This window comes from Castanea sativa, chromosome 10 (assembly GCF_040712315.1).
Source record: "Castanea sativa cultivar Marrone di Chiusa Pesio chromosome 10, ASM4071231v1".
NCBI classification, from domain to species: domain Eukaryota; kingdom Viridiplantae; phylum Streptophyta; class Magnoliopsida; order Fagales; family Fagaceae; genus Castanea; species Castanea sativa.
In genome coordinates, this window is record NC_134022.1 from 6,865,669 (window position 1) to 6,885,467 (window position 19,799).

General features: G+C 36.4%; 2 protein-coding genes and 1 pseudogene across 2 annotated transcripts; all 3 read right to left on the minus strand.

Moving 5' to 3' along the window:
• Positions 1-487: 487 nt before the first annotated feature.
• LOC142611940 (DNA replication licensing factor MCM3-like) lies at positions 488-8,345 on the minus strand (annotated as a pseudogene).
• A 1,870-nt stretch (positions 8,346-10,215) lies between these two features.
• Positions 10,216-11,326, minus strand: LOC142612972 (uncharacterized). The gene is made up of 2 exons (XM_075785147.1): positions 11,162-11,326; positions 10,216-10,941 (listed from the first exon to the last, which is right to left on the minus strand). The coding sequence occupies exons 1-2, from the start codon at positions 11,246-11,248 to the stop codon at positions 10,216-10,218; spliced, it is 813 nt and encodes a 270-aa protein (XP_075641262.1). The 5' UTR covers positions 11,249-11,326.
• Positions 11,327-12,097: 771 nt separating this feature from the next.
• On the minus strand, positions 12,098-13,282 carry LOC142611941 (serine/threonine-protein phosphatase 7 long form homolog). The gene is made up of 3 exons (XM_075784087.1): positions 13,278-13,282; positions 12,970-13,081; positions 12,098-12,865 (listed from the first exon to the last, which is right to left on the minus strand). Exons 1-3 carry the CDS (start codon positions 13,280-13,282, stop codon positions 12,098-12,100), a joined length of 885 nt encoding a protein of 294 aa, XP_075640202.1.
• Positions 13,283-19,799: the final 6,517 nt, after the last annotated feature.

A 19,799-nucleotide genomic window follows, 5' to 3' on the forward strand; every position in this document is an offset into this window, starting at 1 on the left:
ATCGAGCCTTTCAAAGCTCGATTATTTTTTACTATGAAAGAAAGGATATATTTAAAAATCGACAATTTGAAACTTGATTTTCACATTAAAGCAATCGAATTTCAAAGGCTCGATTTATACATTTGATAATTAATTTCAGATAAATAACAAAACTATGAAATTAATCTAAAATAGAGGGTGTTTAATTTCAAACTTCTGCACAATTACGTGTTTCAAAGACATAAATTAAATAGTTTAGTTTCTAAATTTGATAACTAATTCCAGATAAATAACAAAACTATGAAACACATCTAAACTACAGCTATGAAATTTCAAACTTCTGGAATTAAATAGTATTGCAGAGATAGAAGATATAAATTTTTTCCTCTTATACATGGCTTATCAAGACTGAGAAGTGGAGTTTTTTATATAATAAAAATCATGCATTGGATTAGGTGGCCTACGTGAAGCTGATTGAATTGGATTGAAGTTGATGCAACTGAAGAAGTTACGACATAAAATCTAAATATCTGACCATTAACATAATAACCATTACTTTAGTTTCTAGACTTTACAGTTGCAAATAGAATACCTATACATACAATGTGGTCCACTGGGGACTCTTGCAGCAATACAACAACAAGATCACAGTTTATTTTATAGGTACACCAATACATTTTATGATAGCAAAAAAAACTGTCATATCTCTTTCAAGATGCCTCAAGACAGTTAACCGCAAAATCAGCTCCATATATTGAAAGTGGTTGAAGTCTCCAACGACTATGTGTCCATAAACTGACATCATAACCCACACCGCCAGATAAAATCAATCATTGGGTAGAAATGTTGCTGATTTCGTCATTTTATGGAGGTTCATATGGCGGCCGGTTTTGAAGTTCTGGTTCAGCAGCAGCGAGATTCTCTTTAGCTTAATGATTCCTTTCTTGACAAGATTCTTCTTGCTCCTCAGGTCTTCCATTTCATTATTTTTTTCCCTCGTACTTGCACACCCTATAGAAAATGTAAATGAACTTCCAAACCTGAGAATAAATACAATCGTGTGACAAGAAACGTACAGGTACAAGGCACCACAGGAGATTCTTTCTTGACTAAATTTAGTAATTAACTCTTCAAAAGTTATGAGATAGAAAACTTACGTTAACATGCATTGTCCTTAATTTTGCCAGTGAAGGTAACATCAGGCAAACGCAAGCTTAATAAAAAAAATATTGTGACATTAACTCCAACTTCCTGCAGATTAGAATTGAACACTGTGAATGTTCCAACATCTAACACCAGAGTCACAATAGACAAATATATTTCTCATAACAATCAAGCTAAACCTTTAGTTGTGTACCTGATAAGCATAAGCTACTATAGAGAACATAAGATAGGACTATAATGAAGGGGGTTCTCGATTTTCAAGTGTTCTTAGTAGTAATAATGGGAGCCATGAGTTGGAAACTGTTAGAGTAGGACATGGGCCAATCATGTAGGGTATTGCCTATTTGCGTGATCTACTTATAATTACAAAATATTTTCTGACAAAATGCAAGTGAAAGCAGCAAAATTATCTGTCCAACAAACGCAACCTACCAACACTGCTGACTGGATTGAACATGTAAATCATCATGAAACTAAGCAATCAAAGCAATCCCTATGGAACTGACCTTGCATTCTGAGTTTACGTGCAGACATGACATATCACTGACCTCTGACCACCAACCACATAAACAAGACAGTTCCAGTTGATGTAGATTCATCCTTGGGTAGAAATGTACTGATTACAATTTTCATAATTGTCTTAACTCCAATAAGAAGGTGAAGACATAACCAACGTTCAGTGCAAGTCTAAGACGAAGAGAAACTCACATTAACACCGGCTGATTTTTAATTTTTTGTCATCTCCTCTCCAAACTTCTCATTTCCAATGGAGCCAATGTAACCAATTGCACCATTACATTTGGAGCATCCACTGGGAGAGACAACAAAAAACCACTAAATTGTACGGAGAATCCTCAGGAAAATCTATTGCAGTAGAAATTTAGCTTCATTTGGAAATGAATAATTTACCTTGATTGAATGTGTCTATAGGGGGTGCAAGTACGAGGGAAAAATATAAAGAAATGGAAGACTTGAGGAAGCAAGAAGAATCTCGTCAGGAAAGAATCATTAAAGCTAAAGAGAATCTTGCTGCTGCTGAACCAGAACTTGAAAACCGGCCGCCATATGAACCTCCATAAAATGACGAAATCAGCAACATTTCTACCCAATGATTGATTTTATCTCGGCGGTGTGGGTTATGATGTCGTTTATGGACACATAGTCGTTGGAGACTTCAACCACTTTCAATATATGGAGCTGATTTTGCGGTTAACCGTCTTGAGGCATCTTGAAAGAGTGCAAAACCCGCAAGCCGCCTATTTTCAATGTTTATTAGGGATGGAGGGCCAATTCAGGCTTCAAATCTGTATGTGCTATTGTCCTACAGAAATGAAGAGTGCGTACATTTTTAAATCTAACATGAACCACTAAACAAGACAATTAATCATGTTCCATTGGTCATATTAGTTAGGTAAAATTGGGCAGAAAGGCAATCAGTTGAAAACGTACATTTTTTTTTATCTATCGTAACCTCTTGTTTAATTAACAGTTCAATGCATATTTCACAATCAGATGGTAATGTGAGGATACCAAAAGAACCACTAAAGCACTCAGTTTCTTGGTACTGTAACTCCCTCCAAAATCACAGCTGATTTTCTGACTTTTTACCTCGCATGCATTTACCCACAAACAAACCCCCCATATCTACTTATAATTCAAACATGTGAAAGGCATGTACATCCCAATAAAAATTTAAACTTTGCTAATTCAATCATGAAGCTAACTTCGACTACCCTATTGAGGATTTCTGCCAACCCCTACAATCCTAGACGTCATTGTAAATCAGGCCAGAGGAAATAACGATTTTTCTGAATATATACAAAAGAACTTCATAATAAACCATTGCCATGTTGTATTTAATCATAAGTTACCATCAAAATCCCTATAAAAAATAAATAAATAATTAAACATGAATAAAAGTTGTCCCACATGACTATCTCAACCAACATGTGTCCAACAAACTATAGCCAATGCCCAATTTTTTAGCAAAAAACCTAAATTACAATGTCCTTGTTGCATAGCTTTGTGCTTTGAAGGTTCTTCCTCGCTTGTGGGAGGATTAGAGTTAGGAGGATTTTGGATTTAGGGTCAATTAATAACTAGGGAAAGGATGAGAAAGGATTTCATTTAGGTTTGCAGAAGAGATGGGAAGATACTAAGATCAAATCTACCTACAAGTTGTGAACAGTGCACTTGAATAGTAACGTGGACAGTAATGCGGATGGTAACAGATGCGCGGTACTTTTGATGGCACTTGAATGGGAGTGGTACTTTTGATGAGCAGTCCTACTACCTGGTTATCCGTGGCATTACTGCTCATTCCTTTCCTATAAATGTTAGCAGGAGCTTGAATGGGAGAGGTACTTTTGACGTGCGGTCCCACTACCAGGTTATTTGTGGCATTACAGCTCATTCCTTTCCTTCGAAGAGTATTTAGAGTGTCAGAGTTCCTAGGAGGATGTCTTTCTTTTTGTGAGAAGAAAGAGGAAATTGAAAGTGAACAGAAGGTATTTCTCATTTTCAATTAAACTTGGTACTTATCAAAAAAAAAAAAGTTAAAGAGAAAAGAAAGAGGGAATTGAAAGTGAGAATTGAACATTAAGGCCAAAGTGCCCTCAATACTCAATACACTCAATTTTTCCATTCAGCAACTCCATCTTTCTTTAAGTGCAATGACACTTCTATAGACTCTAGATCTTAGCTTTGCCCAATAGTACTAGAATTCCTACTTTGACTAACAAACAAACTCCTGAACGAATTGGACCAAAGGCCACACATCAAAGTCCATAAACTGAGTAAGACTTACCTATAAATAAATTAAAACCCTATGCCAGCAACACTGACTGATAACTAACAATTATGTAGTTTTTTTTTTTTAACATAATTAGAAAAATACCCTTAACACTAGAAAAAAAAAAAAAAAAAAAAAAAAAAAAAAAAAAAAACCCACACCACCTTCCTAACTTCCCTGTCCCACTTCTCCACACTGCACCACTGCCACCCCCTTCCAAAAAAAAAAAAAAAAAAAACAGAAGCTCCTCCCACCACCACCTACTAACTTTTTGTTGGTTTTAACATAGAGATTTTGTGCAACCAAATAGTAGAAAAAAAAATTTAGGATCCCAAAAAAAAATATATATATATATATAACAATTTATTTTCCTTGAAAATATTGTGTAAAAAACATTTTCACCAGGAAAATGCTTTACATAGTAACAAACAGAGCTACTAATGCAGTTGCTGTCGGTGGAGCCACTCAAGTTTATTATTAGTTCCAATGCGTAAAACTACTTTCACCAGGTCATCATTTTTTCATATATTTCAAGAAATTTTGTTATTGGTATCATTTTTTTTTAAATATATTTTAACAAATTAAAATTTGTAAATTCATTTCCCAACCATATTTGAGCATTGGGTAAATAACATAATCCATCTTAATCTGTCTCATACTGATGAGTGTATCTAATGCATGTGTGCATACAACAAAATCATCCAAGACAACATCCTTTTCTTCAACCTCCTGTACTAGGACAATCTACTCCTTCGGCTTGATTCATGACCATATAGCTGTCTAAAAATTATATCAAAATCCATACTTATGTATCTTATAATAATCTCTATTATAAATTATCTACAAAAATGTATATCTAAGTAGGCCCATGGACATATATGAAGTAACATAAACAATATTTAGAGAAAAACAAGACACCATACAATTGATTACACTACCTCAAATGCTGCCACTTGACCACCATTACAAGCCAACTCCTGCTCGTTTCGAAACTAACATGAGTTTTCTCTCTTCAGCCATCTTGCTCATTTCGTGACCAATGTCACATGCTTTGAAACATTTCCATGCATTTTTCTCGTACTCGTGGTACTTGTCAACAAAATACCGATTTTGTCAACTACCGATTACGTAAATTGGTCAAACTACCATTGCCGCAATAAAGGAAACCGAAGAAAGCATTAAAATATTTATCCAAAAATAAAGATAGGCTTCTTTTGAAAACCTTGTTGGCTCATAAAAGTTTAAAATCATTAAAAACTCAATTTAGTGTGACTAGCTTGTTGAACATACTACATTACACCCAAATCAATGTGCGATCAAAATGATGGTCACTATGTAACCAAATCTATAGGAAAACCTATTTAACTCAACTAGGCGATGCAAGGAATGGCTGAAATTCATCTACACAGGAAAGGATTCACATCCAAATACCATGGTTGCCCGAAGTTTCGTATACACACATAGGGAATAAAGAACTTGCCCATAGTTAAAAAGGCAAAAGAATAAATGAAAAGACAAAATAAAACAACTTAGTTCAGAGCTTGCATATTCAAATGAAAGTCTACACCAAAAACTACACAAAGTGTGATTATTTATATATAGAAGTATATATATAAAAGCATGCACAGCTACAGAAGCCAAATGACAGATTTTCCTTGAATAGATACCAATGCTTCTAAGCAACAAGTACATTCAAAATTCATGTAGAAAATACAGCTATGGCTCACCCTTCTACATCCGAAGTTCCACTTTCGCGTCTATCTTTTTTTCCAGGACGATGGTCTCTATCATTTCCACCAGGATGGTCGGCTCTACGTTTTCTCTCCAATTCTTTCTCCCTTTCATGCTCACGCTCCTCCATTTCAGTCAATTCCTTATGATATATTGCAAAATATAAAACCTTCAGGGCAGCATCAACATCGACTTTGAAACCTCGCCAAGAGAGATCAATTTGTGATGAGCAAGCAGAAAAACAATGGAATTCCTCAGTTAAAGGTCAATACAAATAAGACCTCTCGAACATGAATATTGAACTTAGATTCATTCCAAAATCTTAAGGAGTATAATGAACACAAATCTCATTATATTCTCATTTAATTACAAAAGACATCAAAAGAGAGATGGATCCAGGTACCTTTCTCGCTCAACTTCAATTTGGCATGAGCGGTAGAGAGACGTATTATGGTTTCTAAGGTTCTAGCAGTGATTGGAAGTGTTCCCCAGTCTACACACGAATTGGTAAAGAGAAAAACTATCATTAATTGTATAATATGTTTTTCGGTGGATTAGAAAACCCAGATAGTTAATTTCGGATGTTTGTCAATGGATTACAATGCACTAACCTTTGCATTTGAACCGGTATTTCTAAGCTCGCATATGCCGTTGCAATCCGTTCAGATGCCTGCAGACAAAAAAGTACTAGTATTAGTCTCGGCTATAGCCTCATTACATTAAGGTAGGAATAAAAAACTAATAATTATAATGACCTCATCACGTATCAGGCTGAATCCTATGCTTTGCATAATGAATAAATTTCTTAAGAAACTTGATGGTAAGGGTATCACGCTTCCGTCCCCTTTCTACTTTCTTTCCATGTAGCATTCGGTTATACTTGACAAAGACAGAGTCGCATCGATTCGTCTTCTCTTCCATATCTTGAGCTCCCATCGAGTGTCGCCTCACCTACAATTTAACTCTTTAATCAAGCTCATCATAGAGACCACTAGTATTCGAGCATGAGATTAGTGTTAACACACCTCCAACTGCAGAACGGTACCGGTGCATGCGCAAAACATGCTCAGAGATTTGACGATCAATATCGGGATCCATTTGATCCAATACTATAAATAGTAAATCAAAACGAGAAAGCAGAGAATCTGGGAGTCCAATATTCTTCGTCGGAGTCAATGAACGATCATACCGCACAACCAAGAAACGCATGAAATCAAGCTAAGCAATTAAAGCACCAATCACCTAGCATTTGCAGTAAGGTGCACTTGAATAACTACCATATGTACCACTTACAGTTCCATATATGGGATTTGCGGCAGCCACCACACCGCATCGAGCATTGAGTGACGCATGAATACCAGCTTTGGCAATAGTTACGTCTGCTGCTCCATAACTTCATGTATGGCAACACGATCTTGATCATTCATCTTGTCAAATTCATCAATACAGACAACACCTCGATCGCAAGAACCATCGCACCAGCTTCTAGCCTTCTTTCTCCCGATCAACAGCCACCGGTCAATTACCATTTCCTTGAAGAAGAAAAAATGCCACATAATGCAAAATGCTAGAGCACATGGAGATGCTTTACCTGTTTCTTGATCCGAAGTAACTGCAGCAGTCAAACCAACACCGAAGAACCCCGACCCGTAGTTGATATGGCCAAGGGAGCAATATTCATAATGGCTCTTAGAAGTTGAGACTTGGCAACAGAAGGATCACCAACCATCATCATATTAATGTCGCTGAAAGAAACAATTAATCAGTTTATTAACATTCAACGTTCAATTCTTATGCTAGGGCCTCAAGGAATGGTCCCAGATACAGGAAATAAGAGAATTGCATAAGAGAAAGGGTACAATAAAAAAGATGCATATAATGCCGATAGAATATTAGAGAAGAAGGTACAACTCACCCTCGCAAGTGGGTTCCATTCTTTAAGTTCTTTTCCACTCCACTAAGCATCAATAAAATTACAGCTTTCTTTATCCATGAATGCCCATATATAGAAGGTGCCAGTGAATTCCCGAGTAGATCAAATGTATCATCTCTCTCAGCTATTTTTTTAATATTTTTTAAGTCTTCAGGACTATAGATAGGTGCATTTGCCTCTTTGTTGAGCAGAGAAACATTGTTTGCTACAAGAACAGTCCTACACAACAAGATCAGTAAATCAAGCTCTTTATCTCGGAAACATCATGCTATAAAAGGAACAAGGAAATAACATTAGTACACAATATCTACCTGAATACTCAAAACAAAGACCTTGACAAAATCAGTTCAAGCAAAAAAATTAGACAGTCACATAGATAGATAAATCCCATGGGAGAAAACACAACACTAATAATAAGAGCACTAGCAATAACAAGAACACCACTACCAACAAAAACAAAGATGGTAATTCAACTTCAACGTTAGTGGACCAGCAAGAGCCAAAAAGAAAAAGGAAAAGCAGCAAGATATATCAGAAGGGAGTACTAGTGATATGGGTGTGACTATTGATATAAGAGATATTAAAATTATTTCCAAGACTTAAAGCGATCGATTTAGTCCCTACCTAAGTTAAACTGATGTAATTTAGCCATAATGAAGCCATAACATGTTAGTTTTTAGTTTGACCAAGTTATTTCAGGGACTAAAAGCCATCAATTTAAACTTACAGCACTAAACTCTCACTCATGAACTAAACTATAAGGGTTTTTTTTTTTTTTTCCAAGCAGATTGTATACATTTATCTGGTTTTGCTTTTGCACAGATGTTCAGCTAAAACTGAAAATTTCTAAATTCATCAATAGGATTTAGCAAGTAGGATGAGATAATGTAAATGGATAAACAGAAAAGACTGAAATGCTAAAGGTGAGGTGACTCGCCTTTCCCATAATGAAATTTATAAATTAGCCTGCATTACTTTAGTACTTTAAAAATTACTAGCACGTTAAGAATACAAAGAATCTAACATATTTTCAACTGCACATGACTCAATTTTCATATGAATTGTCTCTTCCACAGGTTAAAACAATGAGTTAAGTCAAATTAGGAGTTAAAAAGTTGAGAAGACGTTAAAGCATCTAGATGATATTGGATCCAAATAAAGAGTTCAGATGCAACCATCAGAATTTTCCACAAACAAAAGTTGATGAAAAGAGGTAACTTAATGAGATCCATAAGAAAAAGTGATGTAAGGGCTACCGGATATTATAGGAAATGGTAATATGCAGTTTTATGTAGGCAGAGAGAACATAAAAGCATAAAGTATAGAAAAGAAACATCATATAGCAGGTAAACATCTACCAAGCACTAGCAGGCACTTGTCTCTATCTTCTCTCGGATTTCGCAAACATGCGAGAGTATTTCTTCCGTAGCTCTTTCCGAGCTATTTCTTCGGATCTTTCTCTAGCTGTTCCAGATGTAGCGCCGCAATGCTCTCTACTCCTTCAAATCTTTCATTGCTATAATCCGCTCTTTCAACATCAAAGAGATTTTCTCGCTTTAGCCCTTCATCTATTTCTTCTAGATCCAGCTCTTCCATATCTACCCAGATGATTGATCCCTCCACATCCAATGCTCTCTTCCAGTCCTTCCCCATAATATCTTTCATTGTACTAATCCGATCTTCCAACACAAGAAATTCTCTCGCTTAGCCTTTCAAAATCTATTTCTTCTAGATCCAGCTCTTCCATATCTACCCGGATTGATCCCTTCTTCAACAATCCCTGCTCCTTCAAAGATTTCACTAGTTCCTCTAGCAGGGCTTTCTCCAATGCAGGCAAATGCAGAACAAGAGTCCACAAAAAATTTCGACCGTCTGGACGAAATCTTTTGTGGGCTTATCCTCTTCTGATTTTGCTGTTTCCATGGGAAATAAGATACCAAGCAGAGTACAAGTGGCGCCAACAACCCCACAAGTTTGTAAGACAAATGAAACTACAAAACAATAATTCAAAGAAACACATAAATTAACCAACCAACAGAACAGCCCTAATAAAATCTAACAAGAATATAAGAAATTAATTAATAAATATTAACATTATATATATAAAATTCAGATTCTACACAGCAATATAAGAAATTAAATAATTATAATTCAGATTCTAATTCACCAACAGAAAAAGCTCTAATTAATTAATTAATTAATCAAACTAACTAGTTAGACTCTAAGAAAGAAATTAATTAATTAAGTAAAAATTACTCAGACTCTACGCAAAATAAATAAATAATTGAGACTCCGCGCTAATTAAACAAAAATTTATTGGTGAAGAACAAAAAGAAAAGAGAGAAGAATGAAATTTTACGTTGTTATTCCAACAATCGAGAGTGAATTGTGGCCTTTAACCGCCAAAGTCAGAGTAGTTGCTTACCGTCTTCTACACCCGCATCACTGTCATTTTGGCCCCCTTCAACCACTCGTTCCCATCACCTACGTCGGAAAATGTACGTTAAAACCATATTGACCTCCATAATAATATCATGAAGTAATCAATAGTAGATTGAAATGTGAAAAGAGGAATACCACTAGTTATAAAGTGTGTTGTTTCACATTTAGCTTTGAGTTACCTTTTTTGAATCTTATGCCGTCTAGTATAATAAGGAGGAGGTCTTGCATGTCCTTCGTCAGATGCCTCGGGCCCAGCATTGTGTCCATGTTTGTGCCCCCCTGTCCCACAAGGAGGTGCCTTTGATATGCGTTTCGGCCGACCTTCTGCCACTGCAGGTAACCCAACAGTCTGCTCAGCCTGAACATGGGGTAGGTCGATGGCTGAAGACGGGGCAGAAGATGTACTGTGGGAGGGTGGCTCCTGCTGCATGTCAGGTGGAGTTGGATCAATACCCAGGTCAAAGGATGGAATGGGTAACAGCTGAGGAAATGACCGTGGAGTAGGTGGACGAATGTCAGACCCAGGACAAGGATGTGGGGTGGGTGTCAGTATGGTGGGGCGAGGAGATGGATGTGGGGTGGGTGAAGGAATGGTGGGGGTAGGGGATGGATGTGGGGTGGATGAAGGGATGGTAGGGCTAGGGGATGGATGTGGGATGCATGGAGAAGGATCGGGGGTAGGGACAACCCGAGGGCTAGCAACAGGCGGACGAGGGCGACATCCGGCCGGGGTTGTGCTCGTGCTTGGGCCCGTTGGAGTAGGTGCCTCCTCATTCGGGGCCTCAGGAATAGGAGGTTGTACACGTTCAATTGCATGCACTGCCGTTAGGACCTCAGTAATGTCCTTGTGGTCCTCTGTGCCCACTGGGTGACGCCTCAACAAACGGACGTATCCCTCAATCTGCACATGGAAAAACCACACATATTAGTAATGCAACACCAAATCAACAATGCCAATCGATAATAAAATAAATGTTGGTTTAGAATTGGTTGTGCTAGTAATAATTGCAAATTATAGAGAGACCAAGTGCTAAGCAAAAAATGTGATAGTATACTGTTATCTAAACAGTGGTTTCATGCTATTTCAATATGGTAAGATGTAGAAGACATTGAGAAGTTACCAGCAGAGTCACTATAGCACCAGGCCTATCTATGAACCTCCGAGTTATCCTTTTGAACCAGTCATGGTACTCGTGCTGTGGAGGCATATCACCAAGCACTGCTTCACAACGTCGTTGAAGGCAATTACCCCACTCATCGATATGCACAGCATGCTTTCGCGTCCAATCAACACCGACTTTCCCCCTCAAATCAATGCCTTGAAGCACAGTGTCGGTGTCAACATTGCGAGGAATTTCTTGGATCATCCCAAATTGACGAACGACACGATCCGGTGTATGTTTTTCTACTAGGTGGAAACATACAAGCGGCACCGTTGCCGTCCACACGGCCCTCCCTGCAATGCACCATGGCGGAAGGTCCTCTAACTCAGCTTCATATGGCTGCCACACCACCTACAACAACCAAAAAACAAGTACACAACACGTTAGGTAGCAATGTTTATATTTCAAATCCCCTCAATCCAATATCTTGTTCCTAAACATGTAAAACAATGCATTTTCATACCTGGTCTGGCAACATTGAAGCTATTTGCTCGCGATATCTGTCCCTAAAGATGTGGGCGGGCCTATTTTTCTTGTTTGGGACCCACAACCACCTACAATCAGTTGCAATAGATCAATATCTCGATTATTTCGTACAGAGATAATTCCAATGTTATAACTACTAAGATCATCTTATAGATATTTACTTAATTAATAATAACAATAGAATAAGAAACTCGATTATAAAAAACAAAGCACATGCAAGCCACATGACAATCACAAAATTGGAGTATATTAACGTAATCATATATATTGAACCTCTATTTGAAATTTACACAATGTTGACATAAAAAATTGCTAGAAGCCTTTAAAATAAATAAATAAAAGCAAGTTACATTATTATAAGCTTAGGGAATGATCGCATAATGTAGATGACGTGCATGAGGTAAAGACTTACTTCAAGGACAATGGACCACGCACTGGAGGACCATAAGCACCCACTGGCGGACCATGCTCAACTGCGGGGCACAAATAGGGGAACCTGGCCCATGCCCAATACTGGAGTAACAGTAAGCACCCACCAATCTGACTAGTGTCTTCGCTTGCCCTACATAGCTCTCGGTATAACCATGCAAGGCAAGCACTTCCCCAACTGTACCTTCGTGGGTTACGAAGGTCTTCCAACTGTTGCACCCACATTAGATGCACCCTATCGCCGGATTTGTCCATGAATATTGTGTCCCCCAATAGCGCTAGGATGTAGCATCGTACATACTTATGCAGCTGGTCCTCTTCAGCATTAGGCGGCAATGGATTGGCAACTTGCTCCAAAAGCCGGTTGATGAGAATCCTCTGACCAGTAAGTTGCTTATGGTTGTCTTGATTTATAGGTTGAAAGCCAAGGAAGTCCCGGCACACATCCACCCAACTTTTCTGCGTGCTCCCTGTTATAGCGTCACCATCAACAGGAAGCCCGAGAAGAACCTCCACATCCTGTAATGTGATGGTGATCTCACCATGTGGCATGTGGAAGGTGTGAGTCTCGGGCCGCCATCGCTCCACTAAGGCAGTTATCAAACCGTGGTCAATCTCTCTACCCGGGACCCAAAGGAGTCCCTCCAAACCAACTGCCTTGATGATGTTCCTGACTCGGTCGTCCACCATTGGCTCTCGATTGGAGAACTCTGAACTACGGCTACGGCAGGTAACAGATCTTGGATCCTGCACAGGATCGAACCATGGATTAATATATGGGTGGCATATGCATGTACATTGTATAAATTAAATGCATGTACATTAGTTAAATCTTTAGTTTTATGTTTTACCTGCCCATTCCAAATGGCTTCGGACCGATGCTTGAGCTGCTTTGACAACACCGACCTGTCAATGGGTCCAGGCTCTGTATAGTCAATCCGCCCAGCATTTGCAGCAGCCATACTACACAAAAATGATAAGCAGTTAGTTTGAGAAATGAACACACAATATAAATGAAATTTTGGCCATCATATAAGTTAGCATCCAATTCTGCATCCCATAAGAAATTGTTTGATTGCTATTGGGGTCTTATCAATAGGTGGAGAGACTATTCTTGGTAAGAAGTTTGATTGCTATTCTGCCAACCTACTTTCTTTACCTCATTCGGTACCATCCTTGCAGTAAATACAGTAAGGTCTTAAAGGGACCAGGAGTGTGAATTATAGTTTACCAGTAAAACAACACATGATATGAACTCCAAAACATCAAATACCAAAACGCATTAATAAGCAAGCTAAAATGAAAAACAAAACAGGAGGCAGACAACAATCAAGCATGAACTTAGACTTAAACACAATAGGTGTCAATTGTATAAATCAGACCCTCTTCCCCTCCAAACAAAAAAAAAATGAATCACTTCCAAAATATTCCTAATTAAACTCGAAATCCAAATCTACCCACCATTCCAAATCATGCTCAAATGCCAACCTCTCATCAGAGGTCACTAAAAACCAAAATTCTTTCAATAATTATTACCTATACAAATCCAATCACACAGTTAAACAACAACTATAAAAAATCTCAGCAAACAATTCAAATTCAAGTCTAGTGAAGCAAAAATATCCACACCAAAAATAACCCAAAACTACCAAATCCAGAAGGAAAAAAAAAGCATGAAAATTATACCTCTAACTTGCTTCATGAACTTTAAACTACTACTTATGCTGCATTGGACACAACTGAGATATTGTATTTGATTTTACAGAAAATCATCAGACCCAGAATCTGAAAATTAATTAAAAAAGTCCATAGAATCCCATACACACTAGCCTACATCAATTCAGCATACCAACACGGCCAAAGCAAACCCAAAACCCCAAAATCCCAAACCAAACACACACAGAATCATACCCATTCTGAATCATACCCATTACTTTTAAGTAATGGGAATTGGGTTTTTCTTATTTTGGTGAGTAAAATTGATGAGATAGTGAAATTGAAGACATGGGTATTGTTTTTCTCTAGTTCAATTTCTCGGTAACCAAACAGAATAATTTCATTTTGCACAAAAAAAAAAAAACAAACCTGATGGAAAATGGTGTGGAGGCAGTGGAAGCGCAGAGCAAACCGCGTAGCCTGATGGAAAATGGTGGAGACTGGTGAGTACGAAGAGGGTGAGTGAGTGAGAGTGGAGAGGGTGAGCGATTGAGAGAGGCTGAGGTTCGGTGTGTGAGAGTGAGGGAGAGTGAGAGAGAGGGAGAGTGACAGAGAGTCTGCTATGTTAGAGAGAGAGGAGAGCTGTGTGAGAGGCGTAAAATTTGAAAAAACCCCAAATTTAAATCGAGTCTCACAAACTCGGTTTCCTATTTTCCACGTGGCACAACCACGTCAGATCCAGATGGCCACGTCACATAAATCGAGTCTCTAAGACTCGATTTCCAGGTGGACGCCACCTGGCAAAAACGCCACATCAAACAGAGAAAACCGAGCCTTAAAGACTCGATTTTTAGCCCAAAATCGAGCGTCTAAGACTCGAGATGTTAGTTTATGATATAGTTTGCAAACCGGGCCTGCTAACTATATAGTTAGAAACTTAGGGTTATTTTGCTATTTTCTCCTCTCGAGTTTGTAATCCAAATCTAAATGCTTCAGCGTAGGTACACTTATTTATAAATCGATCATACCGTCCTTACAATCTCTTGACACTCTCAACTTTTCGAGGACCGGGCAGCCAGAGAATAGCCTCGACAAAGACTCCTCGTTTTTATAGAAAATTTTGTTTAGAGTCAAAATCTTGAGAACAACAACTGTTTGAACTTAACAAAGTGTAATATGTCTCTTATTTTTAGTTATGGAAATTGGAGTTTATATAATTGTTAGAAATACTATTGGTCTATTACTAAAGAGAAAATGATAATTTTAGTCTATATATTCCTCTCTGATTGTTTTAGCATTAATATTTTATGAAAAATAGTTCATTTTTTAGAGAGTATTTTTTAAAAAACTATCTCATTTTTTCGATGTTGGATAACAACCTTGAAAATGAGCTTCAGAATATTTTTTAGTATTTGATATGCACATATTTTATAACATTTCTTGTATAATTTAAAACATGAATAACATATGTATTATATAAACCCACCTAATGTAATCAATATAAATAAATAAAAAATCAAGAATGAATTTTGTTTTAAACTAAAATTTTGACAATAGAAACAATCAAAATTAGTTGTCCAACTTTCATGATCTCAAACACTCCATCTTGCTTATATAAATGAACAATAACATAAATAATATATATATATATATATATATATATATATATATATATATATATATATATATAATCAACCGTACTTTTCATAATTTAAAATAGCCATAAGCTCTATTTTAAATAGTTCAAAATGCCACATAGGCCAAATAGTTTAACTGGGAAAATAATCCAATACAAGTAGTTTGATAAATACCAAAATGTTAAATTGTTATAAAACTATTAACTAATTTATGAGGGGGGGGGGGGAATAAAAACCTTATCAGAGAATGATTTTATAGAGGGGAAGAGAAATAGGGAGAAAAAAGAGAAGAGGGGCAAATAGAGAGAGAAATCTGTGGGTAGTGAAGAGATCAAAGAGGGTGGTAGTGAGGATGTGAGGAGAGAGAGAGAGAGAGAGAAAAAAAAAGAAGAAGAAGAAGAAGAATTGAGAGAGCTTACTGTGAGAAAGACTAAAGACGCGAAAGAAAGAGATTTTTTTTCCACTTTTTTTGGAAAACAACCTATAGAAAACCAGCCTTATTTTTATTAGAGTTTTCAGTTGACTGAAAATAGTTTTCCATTGACCAATTTTTTTTTTTTTTTATACTACCAAATATTAGAAAATATGAAAAACTATCTTTACAGAAGGTTTTCCAACAAATATATAGAGCGTAAAAGAGAAAATAATAACTTAGGAGAGAAGGTGGGAAAGAAAACTGATGAAGCTCGAGTGTTTTCTCCAATATGGGGAGAAAATTAGAGAGAAAATGTGGGACTTCATTTTTGGATAAAATTGTCCCTGTGCATCAATCTTTTGTTTTTTTTTTTTTTTTTCTTCTTCAAAAATGTTCCCAGTGCAACCTAACCTCATATGGCTTTTGTCTCTTTCGTTTTAGACAAAACTGTCCCTTGTGAAATAGCCTTTTTTTGTGTGTGTTCATATTCTGTTTTTTTCCCCCTTTTATATATTTATATATATATATATATATATTTTTATTTATTTATTTATATATATACCTATTTAGGGTTTTTATTTATTTATCATCCTTTTACTTTCCCTAGGTTTTAAAAACCGGACTGGACCGGCCGGTCCGACCGGTTCAACCGGAAAAACCGGTGCAGTCCGGTCCGGTTATATGTATCAAAACCGGTCAAAAACCGGTCAAGTAACTTTCCCTCATTTGTTTTGGTTTCTTATACCTTTTTCAAAATTGAAATGCCATCCATACCCAATTTTTAAATTAAAAAATAATGTTTTTTTTTATAAAAAAATCTAATAGGGGTATATGAGTAAATTTATACAAACTCTATTTTCTATCTTCTCATTTTTCTTCTCTAACAAGCAAAAAAAATTTGCATCCTCCACTTTCCACCCCCAACCAAACACAAATGAGTGAAATTAAATTTTTTTTCTATTCTCCCACTTTTCTGTCCCCTCAACCAAATGGACCTGCCAACCCCAAGCACTTTGTGCTAGGGGAGGGATTTTTATTTTTTGCTTCTACGCACAAATACCTCTTAAGTTAATAAATTTTCTTTGAAGAATCTTCCATGTATGCATTATTATTTCTATACACTGGTGATACAAGTTAACTTATCACTTGTTTAGTGCCCGTTGTTGCTACTTTTAAGGCTCAATTCAAACTGAAAATGGTTGGATCCTCTTGTAGTCTATTATCTTACGCATAATAGTCTATGTTAGAATTTTTTTTTTTCTTAGTTGATATTTATAAATAGAAGAAATAATGCTACAAAAGCTGTTTCTGGTGGGTCTAACTTTTATCATGTGTAAAAACAAACTGCTTTTCATGATAAGTTGATTAACCAAATCAAGCTTTTTGCAATTCAGATTTAGAGTTCTTGGAATGATGGGAAAGGGGGTTATTTTGATCATTATAGTAAAATATGGTATGAAACGTATAAAACTTATGCAGAAAAAATATGATCTACAAAGGAAAGAAAATAAAATGGATCCTTATTTCCGTTGGCAAATGTATATCCATCTTAGGTGTAGTATTTCCTTGCTTGCAATACAATGATATATTATACAAGGGAAAGATAATCACTTTCTTTCTTTCATTGTTGGGTTAAGATAGCTTGAACATGGTTTATTAATTCAATTACCCAAGTTGATTAATTAGGTTAAATTGCATGCAAATCATGGAGGCACCAACAAATTTATCTATATATATCTAAAAGCTGAAGCGTAGCATTTATAATTGCTAAGCTCCTGTTGAGCCACATCACTAGCCACACCATCCACTTCTTTTCTATCTCTTATTTTCTCTTTCTAAACTTTTATTCTCCCTATTGTAAAAAAAAAAAAAAAAAAAAAAAAAAAAAACTCTTATTCTCTCTATTTGTTTACATTTACTGTTACATTTCCTTTAACATTTCCCCTCCCTCTTCACCTCTTTATATGGTTGTCCAGAGACCCAGCAAACCCAACCCACCTGCCGTTGCCGATCAAACTTGACCCGTTGCCAACCAAACCGACTTCTGCGACGATCGGCGACGAGTTTGTTCCTCCAAAACCTGAGTTTGGGTGTTTGGATGTCGGTTTTCCTTCTCTAAAATCTAATCAACCCGATCCGATCAACCTACAAAATTTTCGACGATACTTGGTAGATCCAGCGAGACATAGACCATTTTCGTCAAGATCTCGGTGAGATTTTGTTGAAAATGGCCTAGATTAGGCTGGATCTGGTGAGACCTCAAAGATTTTGCCCGTTTTTTCTCCGTTTTCATGTCGGTTTCTCTCTGTTTTCATGCTGAAATCCTCGTCGTTTTCCCGCCAAATTCTCGCCGTTTTCTAGATCTTCGATCCCAACTGACCCGCCCGCCACCTGTTGAAGTTCCAACCCGCCCGATCCGATCATCCTCTTGGTCGGCGGCTGGTTGAGATTTTGTCCACCCAAGCTGGTCGAGTTGGATGCGGATTGAGCACAAACCCAATCCGACCCGACTCGTGGACAACCCTACCTTTTTATTTCCCCACTACTTTCTACTTTACTATTACACTTCCTTCATCATTTTTTCTTTCTTATATTTTGACTCTTCTTTTCCCCATTTTATTTTGTATAAATTGATATAATTTCTCCCACTCAATCTACATTTTCTCCCACAAAAAACTATGAGTACTGTCTCTCTCTCTCTTTCTTCAGTGGATTTTTGTTCTTTCTTATAATTTTGATTAAGGTTGATGGTTTTTTTTAATATGTGCTTTGGTAATGTGTGTTTTTTAATTTCCCATTACAAAGTCTTCTCTCTCTCTCTCTCTCTCTCTCTCTCTCTTTGATAGCTTTGATTGAATTTTGATATGAGTTTATACTTGTCTTTTTGGAAATAAGAATTTGAGTTTATGTCAAAACACAATCTACATGACTATGAATTTGAATATGCCTACCAATTTTTTGAGTAATAAATTATTATAAAGTCTATCTTTTATTCCGTTTTTTTAATTTTAATTTTGGTTAAGATTACATTGTAATTTTGTGATGAATTTTTATAATTATGATGATCTCATTATTCCTTAAAAGATGAGAAATTTGAATAATAAACTTAAAACTTATAAAATATAGTTGCATATCAAATATAACATACTACAACAGAAGTGAGAAAAATGTAGTTCACCTTAAAAAAATATTAATCAAACATACAAAATATATTTGTACTTTATACAGATGAAAAGATAAAAAATACATGTAGAAATCTTTAAAAAAAAAAATACTTAAAGTAATTGTTACTTTTTATATATTACACCCTATTACAAAATATTTATTTATTCTTATGTATCGCGTGGGTCTGCGGCTAGTTACCAAAAATACTAAATACAGTAGAAAATAAATTTGACATGATGATTTGTTGACAAATGGGGAAAACCTCATGCAAGGCAAAAACCCCACCGAGTGATTTTAAGGTCACCACTTCCAAGAATCCACTAATCAACAATCAAGCGGTTATAAGCATAAGGAATTTTACCACTATTTTGACCTATCCCGAAATACTAACCTACAGTTGAACCTTTGCTCTAATATCCAATATCCAATTGAACTTGATCTTGTAGTAGATTTCTTTCCTTTGATGCACAAATCTCCAATTTGTGACTAACCCTTTTACACGGATCTCAGTACGTGACTAACTCTAGCAACTTGAATGGTTGTTGTTGGCTGCAAAGTTTTTCACTTCATCAATAATGAAAATTAAGAAGCACTTGGTTACCAAACCCTATGACGTACAAATGCAGTAGCTTCTCACATAAAAAAAATAAACTATTGGTCTTTGTATCCGTGTGTGGTGTCTCTTAAATAAGCTTTATATATGTCTAGGGTTGTAAGAAAAGAAACCTTAAACAAATACATCAGCTTGGACTGAATTTTAAATTTGGAAATTTTGAATTCGTAAAGCTCAATAGATTGAGTTTGTGTT

Coding starts and splice junctions, on each gene's coding strand:
- LOC142612972 (XM_075785147.1), bottom strand. CDS start 11,248: ATGCCTCCACAGCACGAGTACCATGACTGGTTCAAAAGGATAACTCGG. Junction 10,942..11,161: donor GTGCTATAGTGACTCTGCTG/GTAACTTCTCAA, acceptor TTCCATGTGCAG/ATTGAGGGATACGTCCGTTT.
- LOC142611941 (XM_075784087.1), bottom strand. Junction 12,866..12,969: donor AAGCCATTTGGAATGGGCAG/GTAAAACATAAA, acceptor GATCCTGTGCAG/GATCCAAGATCTGTTACCTG.